Genomic DNA, 21,447 nt, shown 5'->3' with positions numbered 1-21,447 from the left:
TTATTGTGTAGTTACACCTTCTGCTGCCACAACAGGTCTGACCAGTTCAGGCATGAACACAGGACCTCTGCTGGTGTCCTGTGGAAGTATGTCAGCAGCAGATGCTTTGGGTCCTGTGGGGTGCTGGGTGGGATCTCCCTGGATGGAGCTTGTTCTGGTAGTAGCTTTAACATTGTGGCTGATTGATGTATATTTAAGAAAAGGCCTACTTACCATCACTGCTGAGTTATATGAGGAGTAGTTGGATAAAAAAGTTCATTTATAGATCATAAATATGCATTTTTCTGTGTTTGTTTGGCATCTGATGATCATAGACGGGACATCAAATTGTTGACTTGTTTAAATCAAAAAAACTAAATCAAAGCTGGCTGTGTTTTTGAGAAGAAAAGCTGTGCAACTCCAGGCTTTAATACGACACAGTTTCTGACACACTCGCATGTTTAGTCCAGATTTTCTGCATCATTCAGCTCCAAAACAAACACAAAACACACTCGTTCCTAACAACGTCTGTTTAATGATAGGAGACGGAACAGAACACGCACAATCTGATGATTAAGGACATGCAAACTGGGAATACAAAAAAAAAAAAAAAAAAAGAAAGAAAACAACAACACCTGGATTCAACATCATCCTCTTAAGACAGACACAGTGCAGAGTCAGGGGCTGTTTAACAGTCTATCGTTCTTAGAAAACAATCAAACGGGGGCAGAAGTTGTGCGAAACAAAGAGCGACACATGAGGCAACGAAACAGCAACATGGAGCATAGCCTGTTCATTTTACACACATGTACATAAATACATAAGAGGCACATTCGACAGGAAATAACCACCGACCGGGTGATCGTGTCAGTCATGTTTTGTCTCGAGCGAGAAGATAAATCGGTCAGCTGCAGTCGTTTTCTATCAAATTCACTGATCGAAGATAAAAGACAGCAGTATCGTCAAAACCTGTATTTCCAGACACATTCCTGTTTTATTGAAAAAAAACAATAAAAATAATCAACTGCTCGGATGTTTCGTCTACTCGCTGGACTGTGGTTTTGTTTGTTGGTTGGTGGTTACATTAAAAGGAGTTTTTCAGCTCATGGAGAGAAAACGCCACCAAAAAACTAAACTACAAGAAAGAAAGAAAAAAAAAAAAGCTGCAAAGGGGACATTGGCAGAAGTCATACTGTTGGTCAATGTTTCTTTTGTGTTTCCACAATACAAAGCTCAACACCTCCAATCACAGTGAGGAGTTAAAGGGAAATGAAGAGATCACAACACAAGACATACTGAAGCATCCCGCATGCTTTTTCATTTCATACTTTTCCCCTTTTTTTGTTTACTGGACTCGAGTGAAGTCGTACAGTGTGTAGCGACGCCTCCGGGAGCTCACAGGAGACTTCAAGTGTGCAATTAAAGTCGCACCAGGATCAGTTTTCTTTCCCGTCCCTCTCCCTGCACGTCAGTCAGACTACGCAGTAACTTTCTTGACACCTGTTAGAACGCCAAACTTTACCAAAAAAAATTAAAAAATCTTTGAAACGCCTCCAGTAGACTTGGTTTTACTCCACCTCTTTAAAGTCAGTAGCATCAAAAAAACAACATCTCTTTCAACATTGTTCCCCGGCTGCTTTGTACAAGACGCTTCAGTAGATCAGACCACATTAAACAAGGTGTTATGAAGCCAGGTGAGAAATTCAACACAAACCAGACGATTGTACCTCCCTCCAAACAACACAAATCCTCAGATGTGATGACAAATTACCGAAGCACGACAAGCGCTGTTATCTTCTTTATCAGATCTACTTAAGAGCCCTGTGCTTAAAGCTGTAACTTATTAAAGATGAGAGCTTTCTTTTTTTTTTTCCTCCTACAAGACCTCGTCCTGTTTTATCAGTAGCACGTGCTAGACCTCAGCAGCAAGACTCCAGTGCTGTCCCTCCTGCTTTCTTTAAAACACCTTAAGTGTCACTCCTCTGGCCACTAAAACACACACATCTGCTCAGAAATGGATTACCGGCTCGTCCTGGGATGTTCTCTGACAAAATGTTTCTCATGTGCAGAAACTGGGAATCAATTTGAAATATTTTACTGAAAAAAGTGCGACCAAATTGTTGAAATAACTGTGGATTCAATTTGGAAAAAGACCTTTTGAGTCTATGAGGTATACATGTTTGTAGAACTGAAATGAGGTTTGGTGTGGTGTTCTCGCTTGTACAGATAGAAAGCAAATAAGATGTTTGAGGGTAAATGTGATGTAATTGGTCCAACGCAAAAAAAAAAAATATGGAGGTGAGCATCATCGTCAGACACTACAGGCAGCGACTCGCAAACTTTTTTCCTGTCATACGGCAAAATATTCACAACCCACAGAACATTTTTAGGGTTTGTCAACAATATCGGAAAAATTTGTTAAAAAAAACAAGTTAGATTTTGTTGAGAGAGTTAATGAGAGTTCCCCGTTAGCATGATTAAACTTTCATTTGTTTACATCGACACTTCGGAGTTTCTCGACATTATTCCTCCTGGCCGTGCATCTTTATACCCTCAGCTCGAGAGCACACAACGTTGATTAGTAGGAAATACTGGTGGTTGTAAGGCATCAAATTTTCACTACTGTTTAGGCTGTGCGGGCTACATATATAGTTCCTAATTGCTGTAACACAATTGTGCCAATATCAAGTGAAATAATCTTATTTTCAAGGGAAGTAATACCAGGTACGTAGCTATTTATAGAGAGATGTGGATAAAAACCAAACTGATTTTGACCGTCGCAAAAGGTATTGAAGGTGGAAAGACGATGCAACAGGGTGGTGGGTCGCAATGCCGAACAAAAACAAAAAGCCATCCGAGGTGCACCCAGTAAAAGCGCCGTCGTCACGTCTCAGATATGCCTTCAGTGAGGCCGTGGGGTTTCCCCTGGCCTGCTCTGTGGCCGGCAGAGGAACTGTGGAGCGGCCAGACGGGAGTCCAACAGTTTTTTTTGTGTTGTTGTTAAAAAAAAAGGCCTTGATCCTCCTCTCAGGGTCAGAATCACATATTCTTCAGTGCGACGCCGGTCCAGCAGAAGTGGGAGGAGGAAATTCTTGGCAACAGGAGAGGGAAGAGGAGGGAGCAACAGTCTTTCCTTGTGTGCTGCACGGATTCTTGGGAGTTGAAACCAGTTTGTTTGAGGGTTATATTGCACAGTTCTAAGGAACAGTAGAGACAGACAGGTGACCGGGAGGTTATTGGCTGTGGGGAGTTGTTACATGGGTGGTGAAGCGGTGTTTGCTGTACGGCTCGGTGCTGAGACACAGAGCGCAGTGGCATTGTCTGTCTGGACACACAGGGCTGATGGTGGGAGGCGACATCTACGAGTCCAGAGAGTCAGCTGGAGAAAAGACACACAGGCATGAGATTAGATAGAGGAGGAAACAGTGCTCCGATTATTTTGGCTGTTCTTTAATCCTGCAAACAGAGGAGCCGATGGAATCTGTCCGAGTACGTTTCATTTTAATTTCACTCAATTTTAGTTTAATTAGGATAATTTATTAAAGGTTGGGTTTTGATCTAAACTTCCCTTTGAACATGGCAGACGTCTAAACTGCATGCCGTCACAGACCCGACGCAGCCCCCAGTGTGGAGGACCCCCCTGATGAAACACTGGAGTTAAAAACTAAAACCTTTGAAGTATAAAAGGCTTCATCAGTCAGAACTGATGAAGTCTCTTGGATGAGAGGTGAAACATCTTCAAGGAACTCAAGCAAGTCCAGTTGCTACGATTAATCTGCCACAATAAACATGACCTGGATGACTGAGAATCTTCACAGACATATGAAAGGCCCTATGTAAGATAAAATGAAAATTACAAGAGTAACATACACAAGCTAGTAAATAAATAAATGATAAGAACGTACAAAGAATTCGAAAGGTCAATGACAGAGCAGAAGACATAGTCTGCATGCCAAAATCACAGAACACCTTTCTCCTCTGTTTTGCCCTACAATTTCACATCTATTACACATTAGAAGTCAGGAAAAATACAACTTTACTGCAATAAAGACACAGTCCGTAACAGTAAGACGGATGAGACGCCCCAGTCATAAATGTATTCTGGGTTTTGACAAAACTTTCACAGGAGCTGAAGCTTAGTTTGTTAATTTCAGCCGTTTGTGGAGTCTTTCCTTTTTTCTGAGCCTGATAAATACTCAGCAGGAACAGGATCAATATGATGTTTTATCAATATAAAACTGAGAGTTCACTTTACCAGATTAATGAAGCCAGTGATGCTATGCATCCCATGTCTGCAAATATATGCATATAGCAGCTCAATAATACTCTATTTTGCAAAGCTGAAAACGACTGCATGTTTTATTGCATACTGTTAAAATGCACTGTGTTCATATACACACAGTGGGTTATTAAAATACTGGGACCTCATTTTGATGCTCAGCTGTGTGAAGACATGAACCACAGCAAACTTTAATGACATCCACGCTGATGATGAGCAAAACCATTATTTCTATGCGCTGCGTGGACATTTTGCGGGTTTTGCTAAAACACCACGGTTCTGCTAAATTTATTCAACTGGAACCTGTCCAAATCCTTTATCCACATATGCACAGGGACACGATCTCCCACGCCTTACCTTCCTGTGGTGGGTCAACACTGATCTCCTCTGTCTCTTCTGTGTCCTCCCTCGGCTCCTCTGTGTCATCCCTCATCTCTTCATCTGCGTCTTCGTCATCTTCTAGCTCGCTGGCGATGAGCTGGCGGGCCAGCTTGATGTTCAGGCCCTCGTTGTAATGCATCTTCCTCATCATCTGAAAATGCTTCTTTTTGGCTACAGGATAAGAGCGATTTGAAATTACTTTAAAACCAATGGATGCATGTACAATTAATGGTTGTTAATAGTAAAGCTGGCACGTGACCAGCTTGCTGTAACAGTGGTTGAACTTTTCCTCATGCTCCAACAACATGCAAAAACATTCTCCTGTGTCTTTGTTCTTTCTTTACAAACTTATTTTTGCAAATATGACACTCATTTTAGGAGACAGTAACTTTTTGCTGGCTGGTGATTGCACTAAAATGAGGCAGAAGTGGAGCATGACACAGATGCGAGTACAACGTCATTGTTCTGGAATGTATCATCTGAATAATCTTAATACAATTCAAGCATAAGCTATAGTTTGAGCTTTCCAGAAAGGGTGTTCATCGTATGAGTCAACAGGAGAAAATTGACCCCTTTGGTTTGGGTTCACTTCCACTCTAAACAGAGCAAATCCACGAACCTCTTAGTGAACAGGAATTCTCTGTCCTTCCCCCATGAACTCCTGAAAGGTCAAAATCATTTGCTGTACTTTCTTTGGCGCAGTGAACACAGCAGCACACACTCCTCACATAAATGCCATGCAGCACCGTAGTCATGGAAACGCTCTGATTAGCTTTAATTAGCCCACATGACCTCTTTGAGGACAGGCATTGATCACCTCCAACAGCGCGTACGAGCCCAAGAGGTGTATGTTCACCTGAGTCAAGTATTTGTGCCGTCTGAACCGGGCTTTGTCATTTCTTTTAGCTGATTTGATCAGCACTCAAGTTTCTAACGTGAATTTAAAATAGGAGGTTAATTGAATCCTGACAATGCAATGCAGTTGTTAAGACTTAATTCTAACACAAACAGCGTTACAAGTATTTATTATTATTTTACTTGTTGGATATGAACTCTTCAAAACACTGACAACTGACTTCACATGAAAACTTGTACAAGAGAAACAACTTTGTAATTACATATATTCAATATAACACCATTTATGGTTATTTACTTCCAATATAGTCTCATTTTTGAAGTATTTTTAAAAAAAAATGCATACACTGGAAGACAGCTTGACCTTTTGTGGGGCTTGTCTGTTATACTAGCAATACTGTATTTAACTGTCTGGAGAAAAAGTACAAAGATTACTGCTAGATAGAAACATACATAACAATCTGCCAAACATTAAATCCACTAAAAGGTGACAAACATTGATTATCTAGTTGCGATGCAACAGCAATCGCAGTCTCTCATGGTAACAACCTCCCCCAAAAAGGACAATGTGCCCTGACACACCTGAAAAAACTACTCAGAAACAGCTCAAGCAACACAACAAAAATCCCATGGCATCGACCCGGCTTCTAAGCTCCCTCGATCCCAATCCGATCGAACCTTTAACAACCCGCTGCCAACATCCTGGTGCCAGACACCACAGAACACCCCCAGAGGTCCTGTGGCCATGCACCGATAATTCAGAGCTATTTTGGCAGCACAGGCGGGTGGGGTGGGATACAGCACTTTTTAACACATGTACCTACTTTTCATTTTCTCATCCATTTTTACACTCAGTAAAACATCTTTGTGGATATCAGACAATGTTTGTCTTGCATTAGAAAACAGTTTCAGAATATGTCTTGTACATCGTGTTCCCTCCCAAAAATGTGATGTGGAAAGGAAAAAAAAAAAAAACTACAAAAAATTCTATATTTTTCCTATAGGTGGCACAAATTGGCATCACTAGAACTATGTGTCAAAAACTGCTGCAGCTGCAGCTCTGCAGTTGGATGATATTGATCGGACTTGTAGGTTTCCAGTCTGCTCCAGATATAAATATGAAACAAAAGGCCAGCAGCCAAAATGGATTCTGTTGCAAAAGTATAGTGTGTGCGTGAGTGTGTGAGTGCGCGCTATGCAGCAGAGGAGTGTGTCTCAGAGTGTTCACAGAGGGGCAAGGTCAGAGAACGGTCAAAAGCATGCTGACACAGGGCGTGTGTGTGTATATGTGTGTGTGTGTGTGTGTGTGTGTGTGTGTGTGTCCGTCTTGAGGGAAGTCAGCAAACGGTAAAGAGCCCAAAAAACACTCGAGCCCTTTCCCAGACTGATCCCTCCCTACCAACCAGCCAGCCACTGAGCAGTGTCACCCTGAATTTAGTCACCTTCACAGCTGCACTTTGTATGAAGGTGGAGGGTATAAATAAACAGGTGAACTGTGGGACGCACTCACCACAGTGAGCAACAAAACCCTTTGCTATGGGATGCTGACACGCACCTCTCTCATTCAGCTGCGGCTTTTCGACTGGTACTTAATTTTTTTGACACCAGAATAATATAATCAAACAATAATATTCCACTGAAACTCAGTCGATGAAGGTAACTAGAAAAGAAAAAGTGTACCTTGTTCTTCAGGAGTCAGCTCCTCTTCCTCTTCCTCACTGCTTTCCTCCTCCTCCTCTTCTTCTTTCATGAAGCGAGGCTCTGAGCCCTCAGCTGCCACCAACCTTAACAAGACAAAAACAAACAGAAAGGGAAGGGATAGGTGAGAAGATTTAATGAATTGCCTCTTTAAAGTATTTCCATCCCAACTTTTACTGTTGCGATCTGTCCACATTAAATGCGTTACTAACCTCAGACCATTAATAGATCCTCCTAAACTCACCGTGGAGGGAATATAAAACTTTTAAATAAGGCTTACTACAGAGGGAAACAGACACGGCAGGAACACAGATGGAGAGGTATTAGAGAGGACAGAGTAGGCAGAGTGGAAAGTCTAGAGATGTGACTGTGTGTGTGTGACTACTCAAGCACGAGACAAAAATAACGACTCACTATCCCCGTCTCTCACACTCGCAAAGAGCTTTAACAGCGGTGGACAAAATGAATAATGGTTTATGGTTGAATGGGTGGTAGTGAATATGTGTAACTGCTCCAGGGAAGCTCCCATTTACTGTACTACTGCTCTCCAACCAACTGGCCTGATTCAGCCACAGAGAACACTGTCAACTCTCCCTACAGTTTCCAAGTGCACCAGAAATGGTATCAGACAGGCCAAAGACAGACGGAAGAGGAAAAAGTAGAAGAAATGCAGTGAAGCAGAAAGGAGGGAAGCAAACTGAAAAGAATCACAGGTGGATGAGTGACAGATAAGAGGAGAGAGGGAGACTGGATGAGAAAAAAAAAAACAAGAGGATGGAGGAAAAGAGCAGCTGCTGTACTATCTGAAGGGTTTAGTGTAAAACAATGGAAGGCACTCATTGTGGAAGCAAACAAAGGCGGCTAATTGACTTGCGAGCCTGGAGCTAATCTCCGTCCTCTCTGTAGCGCACACACTCAAACACTCCAACGAGCTCATCCAATCCCTGCATCAATGCACTTATGTAAGCGCGGTGGCCCACAGCGAATACACTTCTCAAGCTTCCATTACCATCCAGATCACAGCTCTGAGTGGCAGATACACATTCCTTGGCGCAGAAAGACTTTTCAGGCCAAAGCTGCAGGAGATGGTCAAAGATGTTATTCATCCTCCTCTTCTCTTTTTGCTTCTGCTTGTTATGTTGGTGAAACCACTGTTCTTTCACATAACATGAAGCTTTCGTTCATAATTTCCTCTGCATCTATACATTTCTTAGTAAAACTCCAAAAGACGGCATGTCAAATTTCTACATTTAAATTATGTTCATATACAGGAAGATTTTCAACTTTTATAAATGTCATGGCAGCTTCAGAAACAGGCTTTAACCATTTCAATCACTGCAAAATCTATAATTTACAAATATTATGTCAGTTGACACATTCAAAAAAGTAAGCTTTCTTTCAACTAAAACGTTTTGTTTTTTTTAAAAATGGGAATAACATCTTGGGAATACACCACACATGTATCTTATATATTCTCCACTGGTGAACCACATCTTTATGTAGTTTTGTTCATTCAAAATATCACTAACAATAAGCAAATGTCTTCCAGAAGTTAAAACACAGTTTGAAGCATATAAAGCAAATTAAGCAGCAAGTCTGTAATACTAACAGCCAGTGTGATTTAAAGCTATTTTTTTATATTTTTCAATGCATTTCATTGAAATTCAAGGAAGATGGGAAACACCCAAAAAATCCCATTGTTTATTGATCAGCAGCTTGTGTTGCTCAGAACGAAAATGCAGAGGAAGAATTTCCATGAAAACAAAGGAATGCCATCGTCTGATGTTCAACCTCCACACAACACACGAGATGGTAACATGAGATTGGATCCTAAAATAACATCGCTTTGGTAGATTTGTGTATGTTGTGCACAATATAGAAGCATGTTTACAGGTGTGTTTTCTCATAATGTACATAATCAGTCAGATAAATTAAAACACATGTGCACACATAATGGTAACAAACACAGTGACATCGTCTTGTGGGAGTTTATTCCTCTGTATACTAGACAATGGAAAAGTGAATTAATATATATATATTTTAAACTATGCATACTTCTTTTGAGTGTCATTGAATGAACAGGCAAGTTGTTCAGTGTTGCTTGCTGTGGTAAATCAGAGCAGAAGTATTGACTACTATGTTTCGTGCAATGTGATGTTCCAACAATAATGGTATTACAACATTTTGGCAAAGTGACCTGAGCGTTGTCCAAAAAGTTTTGTGTAACACTGCAGTAAAGAGGCCTCTGAGTGTCCTAAAGAGGTCAGCCTCTGTACAGTAAATAAAGCCTTATCAGATATTGCTGTGACGCATTCCTGTTGGATGACATCAACCTTACAGTGTGTGATCAGGTGTGGCTTATCTGGGCTATTTCTCCATTTTCCAGATTACATTTCTACTTCATTAAAAATCTAAAACACTGCACCAGTTACAGGAAGTCAAAACAAAAATGTAGCAGCGCTGTTACAGCATCTAACCTAATTATCCATCCTTCCATTTCTCACTTCCACCCTCTCCATCTGTGAATTTGGTTTGTACTTGTCTCCCAACAATCACTTTTAATTCTTACTTTGATGCAAGGTCATCCGCTGCGAGCCCACTTTGGCCGTCCGAATCACTCAGCGCCCCCTCATCATCGTCATCCCCGACCATCCTGAAAGAGAAAAGTTATCTGAGTAAGCAAGGGAGAGAGGATTAGGAAGAAAAGGAAACAGAATCAGATAGCCACACGGACAAAATGACAGAGGAGATACAGTGTGGAGAGGAATGAGGGCAGAGAGGAAAAGAAGAACAGGAAAGAGGACCGTGAAGAGGGAAAAACATTCATCTGTAAACAGGGTGGAGCACGCAGACTTACTGATTACAAACCTCCTGAGACACCAACACACATACGGCAGTCTAATACTACAGACGAACATTAATGGATGAATCTCGAGCAGCATGTTTTCAAGGTGATCACAATCTACAGAATCAGTGTTGTCATGGACCACATCAGTAGCCTTCAGCACTGGAGCTCTCCACGCTGGTGACTGAGAGCACAGGTGTCGGCTGAGCTGTGGTCCACAGTGTGGAGCTTCCTTGCTCTGTATTGTGACATATGTATTCTTAATGCAAATACTTTTTGAGTCTATCTTATGATCTGAAATTAGGGATCAGCCTCGGCAATTACTGGGGCCTTTATTTATCATTTTTCCAATTATCAGTATGCCCATAAATGCGCTACTTTGACTCTGATTTAGCCTCTTCTCTGTTGTTGTTCTCAAGCACTACACCACCCACAGCACTTCAACATTGTCTCTTGGATATTGTGAGCCAGTCAACAATGAAAACTACCGACAGGGATGGATGAGCACATTGCAGAGCAAAGCAGCTCCAGGAGCTAAGTTTGGAAGATGAGGTAGATATTGTTGCTCAAGTTGAAAGAAACATCTGAATCACACATTTGCCTGTTTCACTCAAAATGCCAAAATAATGCACTTGGTAGCGTGAGTGAAAGTGGAACTTATTTTCAGGATGCTTAACGCTATCACGAAAAGGCTTGTTGTGCCTCTTAGCCTGTGGCTAATGCTACCTGGAGTACTGTAACATATTTCTGAAGTCAGATTAACTTTAAAAAAATCTACCCTAACTGGTGGACACATGACTCTAGCAGAGACAACCCACAAAAACTGAACAAGAAGCAAAGCCTTTGCCAAAAACAGGATGCTGATTACTTTCACAGTGGCGAAGGTGAATCTACTGGCTACCAGCTAAGTTAGGAGCAGCCACAGATTACCTCAAAACAGTGTCTGGAAAACATTCGCTAATAATGCTTTCAGATATAGGCTTAAGTGGGCAATAAAACTGAAAAGAACAGCAAAGAACTGTGATATCAGGAGAAGAGGAGAAAAGCTGTTCCATCTAAATCAGTCAATCTCACAGTTAACAGAGAAAAGTGTCCAAGCATCATGCGACGCTCTGACGTCAGCCCTCCTATTTTTGTTGTACTTTTTCAGCTATAGTAATCCTTATTAATAAGTAACCTAGCTGTGAATGACAGCTTCCCTGTCATCACATGCTGCTAAGATATAACATGTAATGTTATCAGCTTCAAATATTGTTCTTATGACAATAATCGATATCGGCTCTGGAAAAAACACCACGACTATGTTTTAAATTGCCATACCAATACAAAGAGTTATTAGGAATATTTGTGACTGAAGCTTTTAACCTGTTATAAGGTGTGCTGGGTTCATCTATCTTCATCAGGCCGTAGTCTTTGTCAGGCGGGTGGTACGTCGCCAGGATGTTCATCTCATCCCATTTTTGCGATTTCTTCCTGTAAAGAGATCAAAGAAAAAAAACAGAAGAAAATGAGGGTTAAATGGCCTGTCAGTCTATGTAGACCACTGTGTGCCAGCTACCAACCCACCGTCACAGTCCTCAGATTCCTACAGGGAGAAGAGCGACCACATTTAATCTAGGACTGAACGTGCCCCAGTTTTCACTCAGACTGCATTATTTTGGGAATACACGGACAAAAGCCCAGAAATGTCACCCGCACCAATTTGGCTTCTGACAACTCTCAGGAAGTGACATGATATTTGCTTTTGTGTCGAGGTAACCCATCATGGATGCGACTGTGGCTTTGAGTGGGCGTTGAGTCTGATCACCTGTGAGTGAATAAGGTTAAAAGTCAAACCGCAGTCTCATTTTAAAACAATTGCTTTTTCCAAGAGTTGATTTTTTGTTCCATCTCCGTTTAACACATCTGTTTCTAATCCCTCAAATGGTTCCACTCTCATGGTTGGGAATAGGGTTTTCGCATCGCCAAGCTCTGCCAGGGGTTTGAAATTACACTAATCCTTGCTACCCTTTCAAATCCTTAGAGGAAATGAACAGAGACAAAGACACTAAATCAGCACTGAATGCGATATTTGGCTCAAGAGGATAAAGAGAACACCTGCCATTATAGCTCAGGAGAGACAAACAAGAGTCTTTTGTTTTAACTCAGAAAAAAAGCACCACTCCACTGCCAATTAATTCTGTGTTTTGCATTTTGTGTTTCACATCTCACTGAGCTGATATAATATTATTTCTGCAGCCAATTATCTCAATTTATTATATTAGGATTTTCTTCCTCTTTGTCAGTTAATGGTGTTTTCAGTAGCATCGTGTTTACCTATTTTGTCACACTCCATCATTTTAAATTCCTAAGGTGAAACTTGCATCAATGAATCAAGGTGCCCCTTGGAGTTATTAGGATTTGGTTACACCTTGTGTGCCATTCAGTGCCTCTCCTGCCAAGGTATTGTACATCATTCGTGCCCTTGTTAGTGAAACAAAAGGTCAGGTATCATGGGAGAAGGGAAAGGGGGTGGGAGACGGGAGAGAAATGCTAAATCCACCGCCTGCTGCGACTAGCCTGCAGAGCTCCTCCACGTCTCTCCCTGAAGCAGACCTGAGCCGTTTAGACTTTACAAAACAGCCATATAATTGAATGGAATTAAAACACTGGGCTCCCTAAACTGTTTGCGCTAAAGACAGCGACTAGGAGAGAGGCTTATTTTATGTTTTAAACAGCTGCACTAATGAATATGTAACTTTCTGCATTCACTGACAGAGCAGGCAGATTGTCTCGTTAGAAAAGGTATCATCAGTGACACACCAAAAAGAGACAGCGAAATAGGATTAGCAAATAAACTTTCCAATCATCAAATTTAAAAGGATTATGGGTTGTCCACATTAGTTGACAGAAAATGGCCCCATAATGAGTAGTTAGTCTGTTTTATGGGCAGTAAGGTGACCTCGTCTATCAAGGAAACGATCTGTGAAAATGCAGGCAGATAGGCCAAAGTCATCTACCCTGATAACAAGTTCTTGACAAACACTCACACTCATTTTATAAAGGCAGCGATCAAGTAAACATGCAAAACTAGAAACCCCACAGAGAGTGTGAATCTATGCAAAAACTACACATAATCCTCAATAGGTTTTATCTTCAGCAAAATACACACAAAGACACCGCGACAATTATTCAGATTTTTGGAGATAAATTTAGAAATCCTTAGACTGTCATGGTTTCTTCTTCTTTTTTTTTTTTAAAGGATGAAAACATTTTCTCCGGCAAAAGCTGTTCATGAGTATGTAGTGTTTCGCTCTAGTATGTTTTTACAGTTGCATAACACAAACAAGAAGCAGACAAGCATGTTCTACTCCCACCAAACTGCTGTTGCCCTTAAATCCCCTCCAGTTCACTCAGTCTTTCAGAACAGTTCATCAGAAAAACTGTAACACAACGATGATGCACCTGCCCCAACAAGAGGGGAAAAAAACAGGACAGTAGCAAGTTCTAGTACACACTAAATATAGAGCTCTATCTCTTATGTGATGATGAGGACTATCTCTCGAGGGTGGTCAACAGCTGGCGACATAACGCTTCAGGAAAACTCATTAAATAGAGTGAGTCATCGCTGAGAGCTGAGCCGTGCTATCAGGTAGCATAGTCAGAGGGCGATGAGGAAAGGTCCGGCCCGGTGCCCTCCACAACAGGCTGAACCCACCAACAGGAACAGCAGCGGACTCTTGTTTTACAGTACAGACGGGGCACAAAACATACTGCTTCTGCAGCCTGAGGTAGCAGGGGAAGGGAATCAGGATTATTATTTTTAAATACCTGATGGGAATTATTAAATATTTCAAATTGAGCAAACATACGTTATATACTGCCAACTCAACTCAGCTAAAATTTGTAGAATAAAGATTGTACAGGTTTCTTTAAGTTGTACTTTAACCCCAGGTGCATTGTTATCGCTTGTTATGACTGGTGTTAAACCTGCTGAACGCTGGTGAGGACGAAACAACCGGAGTGAAAAGGAACGTCTCTACCCGATTGAGCTGTTTGTTAGTGGCATAAAATATGTGCTACGTTGGTTCTGATGCAGTCGGCAAATTACAAGTAATCATCCATCAACACTGAATGATAAATGTTGAGAAGTTTCTTTTAATGAAACACATGTAAGACCTAAATAAACAGAACATTTCCATAAAGTTGTGCATTGGAGCTTGTGTTATTCTAAATTTAAACAAAAAGACTGAATGAATATCTGATCAAAATATCGTTATTTGGCCTCCTTGAATACTAATAATCTGTATCAGTCGGATCTTTGGCCTGGAAAATCCATATTGGTCGACACACCCTCTCAAGCCTAACTCCTATTAAATCTTCTTCCTGACTGAAAACGGTTGTGCAAACTGATCTTACACTAGATCTGCAAAAGCACTGTGTATATTTATGGGACTCATTTGGTCACCATGGGAACATGCGTGTTTCCCTCAATGTATCCTTGATCACAGGAACAAAACAACAGGCGTGAAAGCATCTACATTTGGTTACATGTTAAGACGTCAGTGCCAAATAATCGGATGTTTTCTCAAAGCTCAATGACAGTAACTTAACTTTTGATGGCTCACGATAGAGAGAACTACCATTTTTTTTTGGTAAAACCATCTGGAATTTGAGAGTATCTGCCTTTTTCTGTTATTTTCTATATTTACAGTCAACACAAGCGTGAATCAGTGCTCCCTCTGGTCAGACAGCAGTGAAAGGCTTGCACAAAGTTTGAGAGATAGCCAGCTGGAATGAGGACTAAAACTGTTTCTTAAGCTCTTGTCATCTGTCCAGACTGTAGAGAAAAAGTACATCAGAGAAGAAGCAGAGCAATGAGGAGGGAAGGAACACTGAACACATCAGTGATCATGATGAAGTCGTGATGTGGAGAAAGATGAGCTCCTCTACAAAATATGCAGAGGATTTTTATTGTTACACTAACAAGTAAAGCTGACGTTCGCTGGAGGGACTCTACAAGAGCAAAAACTGCCGCTACAAAGGTCAAATGTTTCATTTCATCTGAACAGAAATACACCCATAGATGGTGTTGCACTAAATTAACTTATATCCTACCCCCGTGCCAAGAATACGAGAAACAATAAAGAGGGAGATAACCCTTACAGTAAAAGTATTTCTCTTTTACTGCCTTGTACTAAAGCTGCTGCCACCCTATTCTTGTAAGCGGGTTTTCAGACACCTGTTGATTCTGGCTTTGTCAGTTTCCCATCAGTACAGAAATTGTATTAATTTCTGTGGCCACAGTCGACCTCATCTGACCTGTACTGGGGAGGGTAAGATGTCTGAGTGGTCTAAGTGGTATTTTTCTGTCCACATTATGGGAGGCCAGAGATTCACTGCCTGACAGTCAAGCTGTCCATCGCACAGTCAGGATGAGGCTTGCAAGACAGTGAAGGAGAGATAGAGTTTCATGGGAGCACCGATGAATTATATATGACTGGGTGTGAGGCTCATACATCACTGTTAACTAAATAATGGTGGATGACTAAAGGGATAATAAAGAAAAAGTGGTCAAAGCTTGACATCGCCCTGCCCTGCTGAAAGAAACTTACAAAGGAAATAAACAAATAAACTTGTGGGTCCCTATATAATTCCAATTATTATTATTTTATTTTGTATCTTTAGATCTTTTGCTACCAGACCCAATTATCTTGTATTTTCAATCATTCAGCACTACCTCTGCAGATCGCAAAATCTAAGTGGTAAAAAGATATTCTAAAAGATATTAACAGAGCCATGCTGTGATGCCTGTAAACCATAAATCTGCATTGTTAAAGGATAGGTTCTGACTTCAAATCTATGGTGGGAAGCTGAATTGTCTAAACACGGACAGGTGGTCAACTAAATGAGTGTTGGGAGGTACGTATTTGTTCAGGATATCCTCTGGGTGCTGCAGAATGAGCTGAGAAGGCAATGCAATATGTTCCACACAATTGAAGCAGATAAGAAGGAAAACATGTTTGGGCTGTTGTCAAGCTCAGTGTGAGCACTGCTGTCCTAAACAATGGTAGAAATGAAGCCCGCAGATTTTTTTTGTTCTCTTGTGACTAAAACAAAAGACTCAATGGGTCATATTCCTTGGAGTGCAGACTGCCTGAATAACCAAAACCAGACAGGTTCTATGATAAAACTTATTTAAATCATACTGCACACTGATAATCCCTGACATAAATGCACTTAGAATATACTGGGAGGAGTTTTGTTTTTTAGCTGCATCCTATTAAGTTTATGTCATCTGGGAGTTTCATGGAAGTAATAATGAAAAACAATCATGTAGGAAATACCAATGTATGAACGTCACTGTGTGTTCTGTGTGCATTAGGACTGAGTTGTATCAGGCTATCTGCAATGGCACATTGATCAATATGTCTTGACTAATTCTTTTCCTCGATCTACTAGAGGAGTAACTGTACATTTATGTGTAAACATGTAAAAAAAAAAAAAAAAAAGCTATTAGTAAGATTAGCACCATTTTGGCCACAACCACCATTGCACAAAACCGTCTTAATGAAGGACATACCACTGCATAATCTGACTCTCACAATCCAAAACTGAGCTTCCTTCGTCTACACATCAACAGTGTAAACAGACTCGCTAAACAAGTTTTACAAACATGTCCATTTTTTGTGATCAAAACTGTTTGGAAGTGGGGAAAAGCCAAAACTGCATAGAAAAAGCTGTGTTTCAAAAAATATCCGTGTGTGTGTGGACAAGGCCTGAGAGTTTGTGTATTTTCTTTCGATTCAGAGTTGACAGTGGCAGCATGGGCACAGCATGGTCAGCCCTTGTTCTCCTCTGAGGATTTGGTGCTTGGCTGCACACGAGATCCTTCCAGAAAACTCTTTTTCCTCCACTTCCTCGTCACTCAAAGAGAGACTATTTTTGTAACAACACAGAAAAAGCTTGATTCACTGTTGGGAAAGGAATTTGCTAATAACTGCCATCCTTCTATGGCCTAATTTCTCATGCCGCAGGCTCAGAGAGGACTGTTTCTAATGTCTACACCTGCCGGCGTAACAGTGGGCACAGTGGATGAGAAATCGAATATTTGACATTGACCAAATACAGACGAACTGGTTATGCTTTCCACAGAAACTGGTAGGACATACATGACAGGGAGAGTAACATCATGAAATGGATCGATTTTGATGCTGATGCAGTACACAATGCACAACAACATGTATCTAAATTATCATATTTATATAAGTTTTCTACTTTTTTCTTATTTGCATTAGATCCAATTTTTAAGGGATTAAAATATCCATATGGTTCATTGCCCAACCCAGCAGGCAGATTTTCTAACTAGCACCAAAGACTTAACTGCATTTGGCAGGTGGGTGGTGTTAATTCAAGTAGATGACTGTAAAGCAGACAGAATTCAGTTCATGTAGAGCCCTAAAAGTGCTCATATGGTTGTGCATTTATTGTCTTTAAACCTTCTCACGTCAGCATATTTTAAGTCAGTTGTTGGAAACATACTTTTTAAATATGCATTCTTTTAGTTTCCAGCAACTGTTTTTTAAAGCAAAGTGGCAGATGTGCTTTGCAGTGCACAACATACACTTGCTCAAGGGCACTGTAAAAGCACCAGAGCAGCAATGCAGTAATGCATTAGTCTCTTCACTCCTTGTGCAGATCTGCACCCTTCTTTGCTTCAGGAATTCCACCCCGTTACTCAGTTCTCAGATGACACACACGTGTAAAGCTATCCAACTAAGGACACATTTATTCATAATTGAATTGTGCCACAGCTATACACTAAATGCAGTTTGTGTTTCATCAGGTTTTGTCTCCCTGTGCAAACTGCAAATTTCCTCCACATAGCCTAGTGTTTGATTAACTCAGAAATTCAATGAAAGATATTCCCAAAAGCTGAGCATAGTAGAATCATTTCTATTAAAAGGTAATGTATAGGTTTCCCTGAGCTGACTCCTTAAGCAGCCACCTTGTTCAAGTATAATGTCCCTATTCTACATTCGGACTTTGCTGGCAACCTAATTCAACAGCATCGCACCGTGAACTCTGCATGTCCACAGTGTCCCGAGGGCAGGGGGACACTGAGCGCTGGCTGTGAGAGAGCAGAGCGCTGAAATGACCTACCAGTGACTGGTGATTTGGGGTGTTAAGTCCCGCTGCCACAGTGAAAGTGTCACTACCAGTGAAATCAATGCATATGAGAAGGCAAAGGCTTCAAAGAGAAACCAACCTCTAACTCGACGACTTGACGCTGAGGCCAAGTACCTATTAGCAAACAGAAGAGCTGATTTAGCAGTCTCAGACCAAATTTTCATAATCTCCATGTCAGCATATCATTAGAAACCCTAGTCACGTCCTTACGCTGCGAGTGTGTGGCCCACAATTTATTTTCCCTGCAATGCTCTTGAGCTAACCTGAGATGTCCCTCATGCCGACGAATACACTAGATATTTCAGTCAAGCACCCTCTGCTGTGAGTGGCTATATGAGCTGTCACCTTGGCCAACATCAGGATGGAAGTTCAAGTCAAACAATGTGACACATACACCGACACAAAACCAACTCGGTGGCTGGATTGAAGGGCACATCAGATGTGTTCAGAAGGACAGATTTGACCGATAAGCGCAAATATTCAACAGAAGGCGATGGGTGTATTTGAACATAAGAAGGGTGGGTGTGAGATTAACAGATGAGAATAGCCATGTTTATCACAGGCTGCTGCCTTTTTCGACTACAGACCGGTGCCTCGGTGCCAGCGCGGGCCTGTAACACAGCTGTCAGTGTCAGATGTAGCAGCAAGTGTTGCATTTGACACTGACAGAGGTAAATAGAGGAAACCCAGCTCTGCTTTGTCTACCTACTGCTGTATACTGGTTTCAATCTGATTACTATCTGATTTCAATCACAATGCCTGTCAACGTAGATTTTTTTTTTTTACCGTTTGTGTACAATAAAATGTATTTGTGGCTTTCAGTTGCTTAATGTAAATTGGTATTGATCACGCTAATGTAACCTGCAGCAGATAATGTACTGTAAAGTGCAATTAATGTATAGAGACACTGCATGCTAGCAGTGTCTGGCTTCATATTAGGTGTTTAAAAACTTACTATGGCTTTTGAAAATTATAACCACTGTGCGTTTAAAACTTACTGGCAGGCAGGTTATACTAACTTAATGATACAGGTGAGCTAATACTAGGCTGTATGGAGGATAAAGTGGAGTAGTTTAGGCAATACTTGTGTCAATATGAAGCTACATGCGGGCGCCACTTTGTTTAAGTTTTTGCTAATTTACCTTATATGGTCATCTCTGTCTGGGAGTTGTAACAGTCACGATAACTATTTAGCATCTTCTCTAACTAGCACTAAGTCATGCTAGTCGACAGTAAAACTTATTCATGTTTCGGCGCTACTTACTATCACCACCTTTACAACCATAAAACCTGTCGTGACTGTCATTACTGAGCTAACGAGCAAGCTAACCGGACCAATGGGCTCCAGGGGTCAACGTTAGCTGTCGGTTACATTAACATTTAGTCAGAGACCCTCTGACAGCAGCCAGTCAGACCCAGAAAGTTCTGATACACGGCGGCGGCCAGCACCGAAAGCCGGAGAGGTGACAGCCGGAGGAACGTTGGCGAGGCTAACAAGTGTTTAGCCATCGCTAGCTAATGTTACCTGCTTACCAACCTGAGCACAGCTAAGCAGAAAACTTACTGTTGGTCATCTTCCGAGAGTCCCGGGGCTTGTTCGGTATTCTCTGCTGATTCGTCGTCGGGCAGCGATTTGACGTTTGTACCGCTGTTCTTGTTTTTCAGGATGCCTTTTATCGGCCGGGGAGCTGCCATTCCCACACGCTGACTGTCAGACCGGCTGGCTTTCAACTGCTTCTCCTCAAACCGTGTTTTATTTGTTTTATTTTTTTTTTTATTCGGTGATTTCTGCGAGTCAAATCCCAAAGGCAGGTTGCGTTTCAAACATGCGCTCCGTCATAACTCAGTGCTCCTCCATAAACTCCGGGGAAACCTGCGTGCACTGGCGGTTTAGCATGTCTACTGTCCGGCTGCTCGCTGGCTGGTGGGGCAACAGCGCTTCTAGCGGGTCGGCTGGGCTTATCGCGAGATTTGAGAAACGTGAATTCATCCCGTCCGGGGTGCTGCCTTCTGGTGCTCGGAAATGTGTGCTTCAGAAACATAAGAAACAAACATGTGACTACCTTTTGTGTGGAATAATAAAATGCAGCAACAATAGTATTTTGGTTAACACTTGATATTCTTAATATTAACATGACTGAGAGAATGACTGCATTAGCATTACCTTTGTGCTAAATTAGAGGATAAAGAGGACAAAAGTATTGTGGATATGTGATTGGTGCTTAATTTACAGTCATCCTCAAATGTACTCATACACTTGCGTTAGAGAAAAAGCAAAATTCACAATAGTCATTCAAACAATTAGAAACTGAAAAAAGTAATACTACATTTTTAAAAAATGCTAAATTATAATTTAGTGAAATAAGACATTGCTTTTGAATTGTGGTTGAAAAGATTTTTTTTTTTTTTTAAACTATACAAATCAGAGCACTTTGCTGATGAGCACTGGGCCAACATAAAAATATCTGTCAACAGGTGCAGAAGTCTGAGAGTTACAGAAAACACTTGATTGCAGTGATTGTCTCAAAACTTTGTTCAATAAAATATTTGTTTACTTGTTTGCTTGTTTTTTTGTTGTTCTGATTTTCATTGAATTTTTATTCTTTAATGGGAGGGTATGAATAAATTTGAGGATGACTTTATAATAAGAAAAAAACACTGTAAGTAACTGTTGCTACTTTGACAAAAATTGTAGGCTGTTGTGTCAACTTGAATTCATCACAGATGCTGTTGATTGTCATAGTGCATGTTTCACGTGTGGAAACATTTTCAAAATGTACGTATAGCATTTTTAAATCACTCTTGCAACATAATCCTCCTGTCCATCTATCTGTGGACATGCCGATTATGTCATCATCTTGTCTTACTGCGGTATTGTTGTACATAATATGTCCTAGTGCTCTTGCATGACTCTAAATCTGATGCAGTTGAGCCTTGTGTTGGTTTCTGCAGCCTCTAGTTATTAGTGTTCTGTTTTATGATATTTTTCTTCAATTTTAATTTCAAATTTAAATGTTCTTATATTTGTATTTGGGGCTGCAAGGTGGCACAGTTGGTAGCATCGTTGCCTTGCAGCTAGAAGGAGCTAGAAGGTCGCTGGCTGGTGTCCCGGTGAGGACACCCGGGATCTTTCTGTGTGGAGTTTGCATGTTCTCCCCGTGCAGCGTGGGTTCTTTCCGGGTTCTCCAGCTTCCTCCCACAGTCCAAAACCATGTTGAGGTTAACTGGTGATTCTAAATTG

The 21,447-nt window shown here is 41.1% G+C and overlaps 1 protein-coding gene across 1 annotated transcript; it reads right to left on the bottom strand.

Moving 5' to 3' along the window:
* Positions 1-494: 494 nt before the first annotated feature.
* ppp1r2 (protein phosphatase 1, regulatory (inhibitor) subunit 2) lies at positions 495-20,126 on the bottom strand. The gene is made up of 6 exons (XM_008291709.1): positions 19,771-20,126; positions 11,403-11,510; positions 9,762-9,845; positions 7,175-7,278; positions 4,616-4,810; positions 495-3,358 (listed from the first exon to the last, which is right to left on the bottom strand). Exons 1-6 carry the CDS (start codon positions 19,899-19,901, stop codon positions 3,339-3,341), a joined length of 642 nt encoding a protein of 213 aa, XP_008289931.1. The 5' UTR covers positions 19,902-20,126; the 3' UTR covers positions 495-3,338.
* Positions 20,127-21,447: the final 1,321 nt, after the last annotated feature.

Source organism: Stegastes partitus, unplaced genomic scaffold, assembly GCF_000690725.1.
Source record: "Stegastes partitus isolate 25-593 unplaced genomic scaffold, Stegastes_partitus-1.0.2 Scaffold756, whole genome shotgun sequence".
Lineage (NCBI taxonomy): Eukaryota > Metazoa > Chordata > Actinopteri > Pomacentridae > Stegastes > Stegastes partitus.
Note: the sequence above shows the minus strand (reverse complement) of the source record. Positions and strands in the feature narration are given on the sequence as shown.

Excerpts from the sequence above, each read along its gene's own strand:
- ppp1r2 (XM_008291709.1), bottom strand. The coding sequence starts at position 19,901 with ATGGCAGCTCCCCGGCCGATAAAAGGCATCCTGAAAAACAAGAACAGC. Across the intron at positions 11,511-19,770 it reads CTCTCGGAAGATGACCAACA|GAAGAAATCGCAAAAATGGG; the intron begins GTAAGTTTTCTG and ends ATCTCTTTACAG. Across the intron at positions 3,359-4,615 it reads TGTTGACCCACCACAGGAAG|CTGACTCTCTGGACTCGTAG; the intron begins GTAAGGCGTGGG and ends TCTTTTCTCCAG.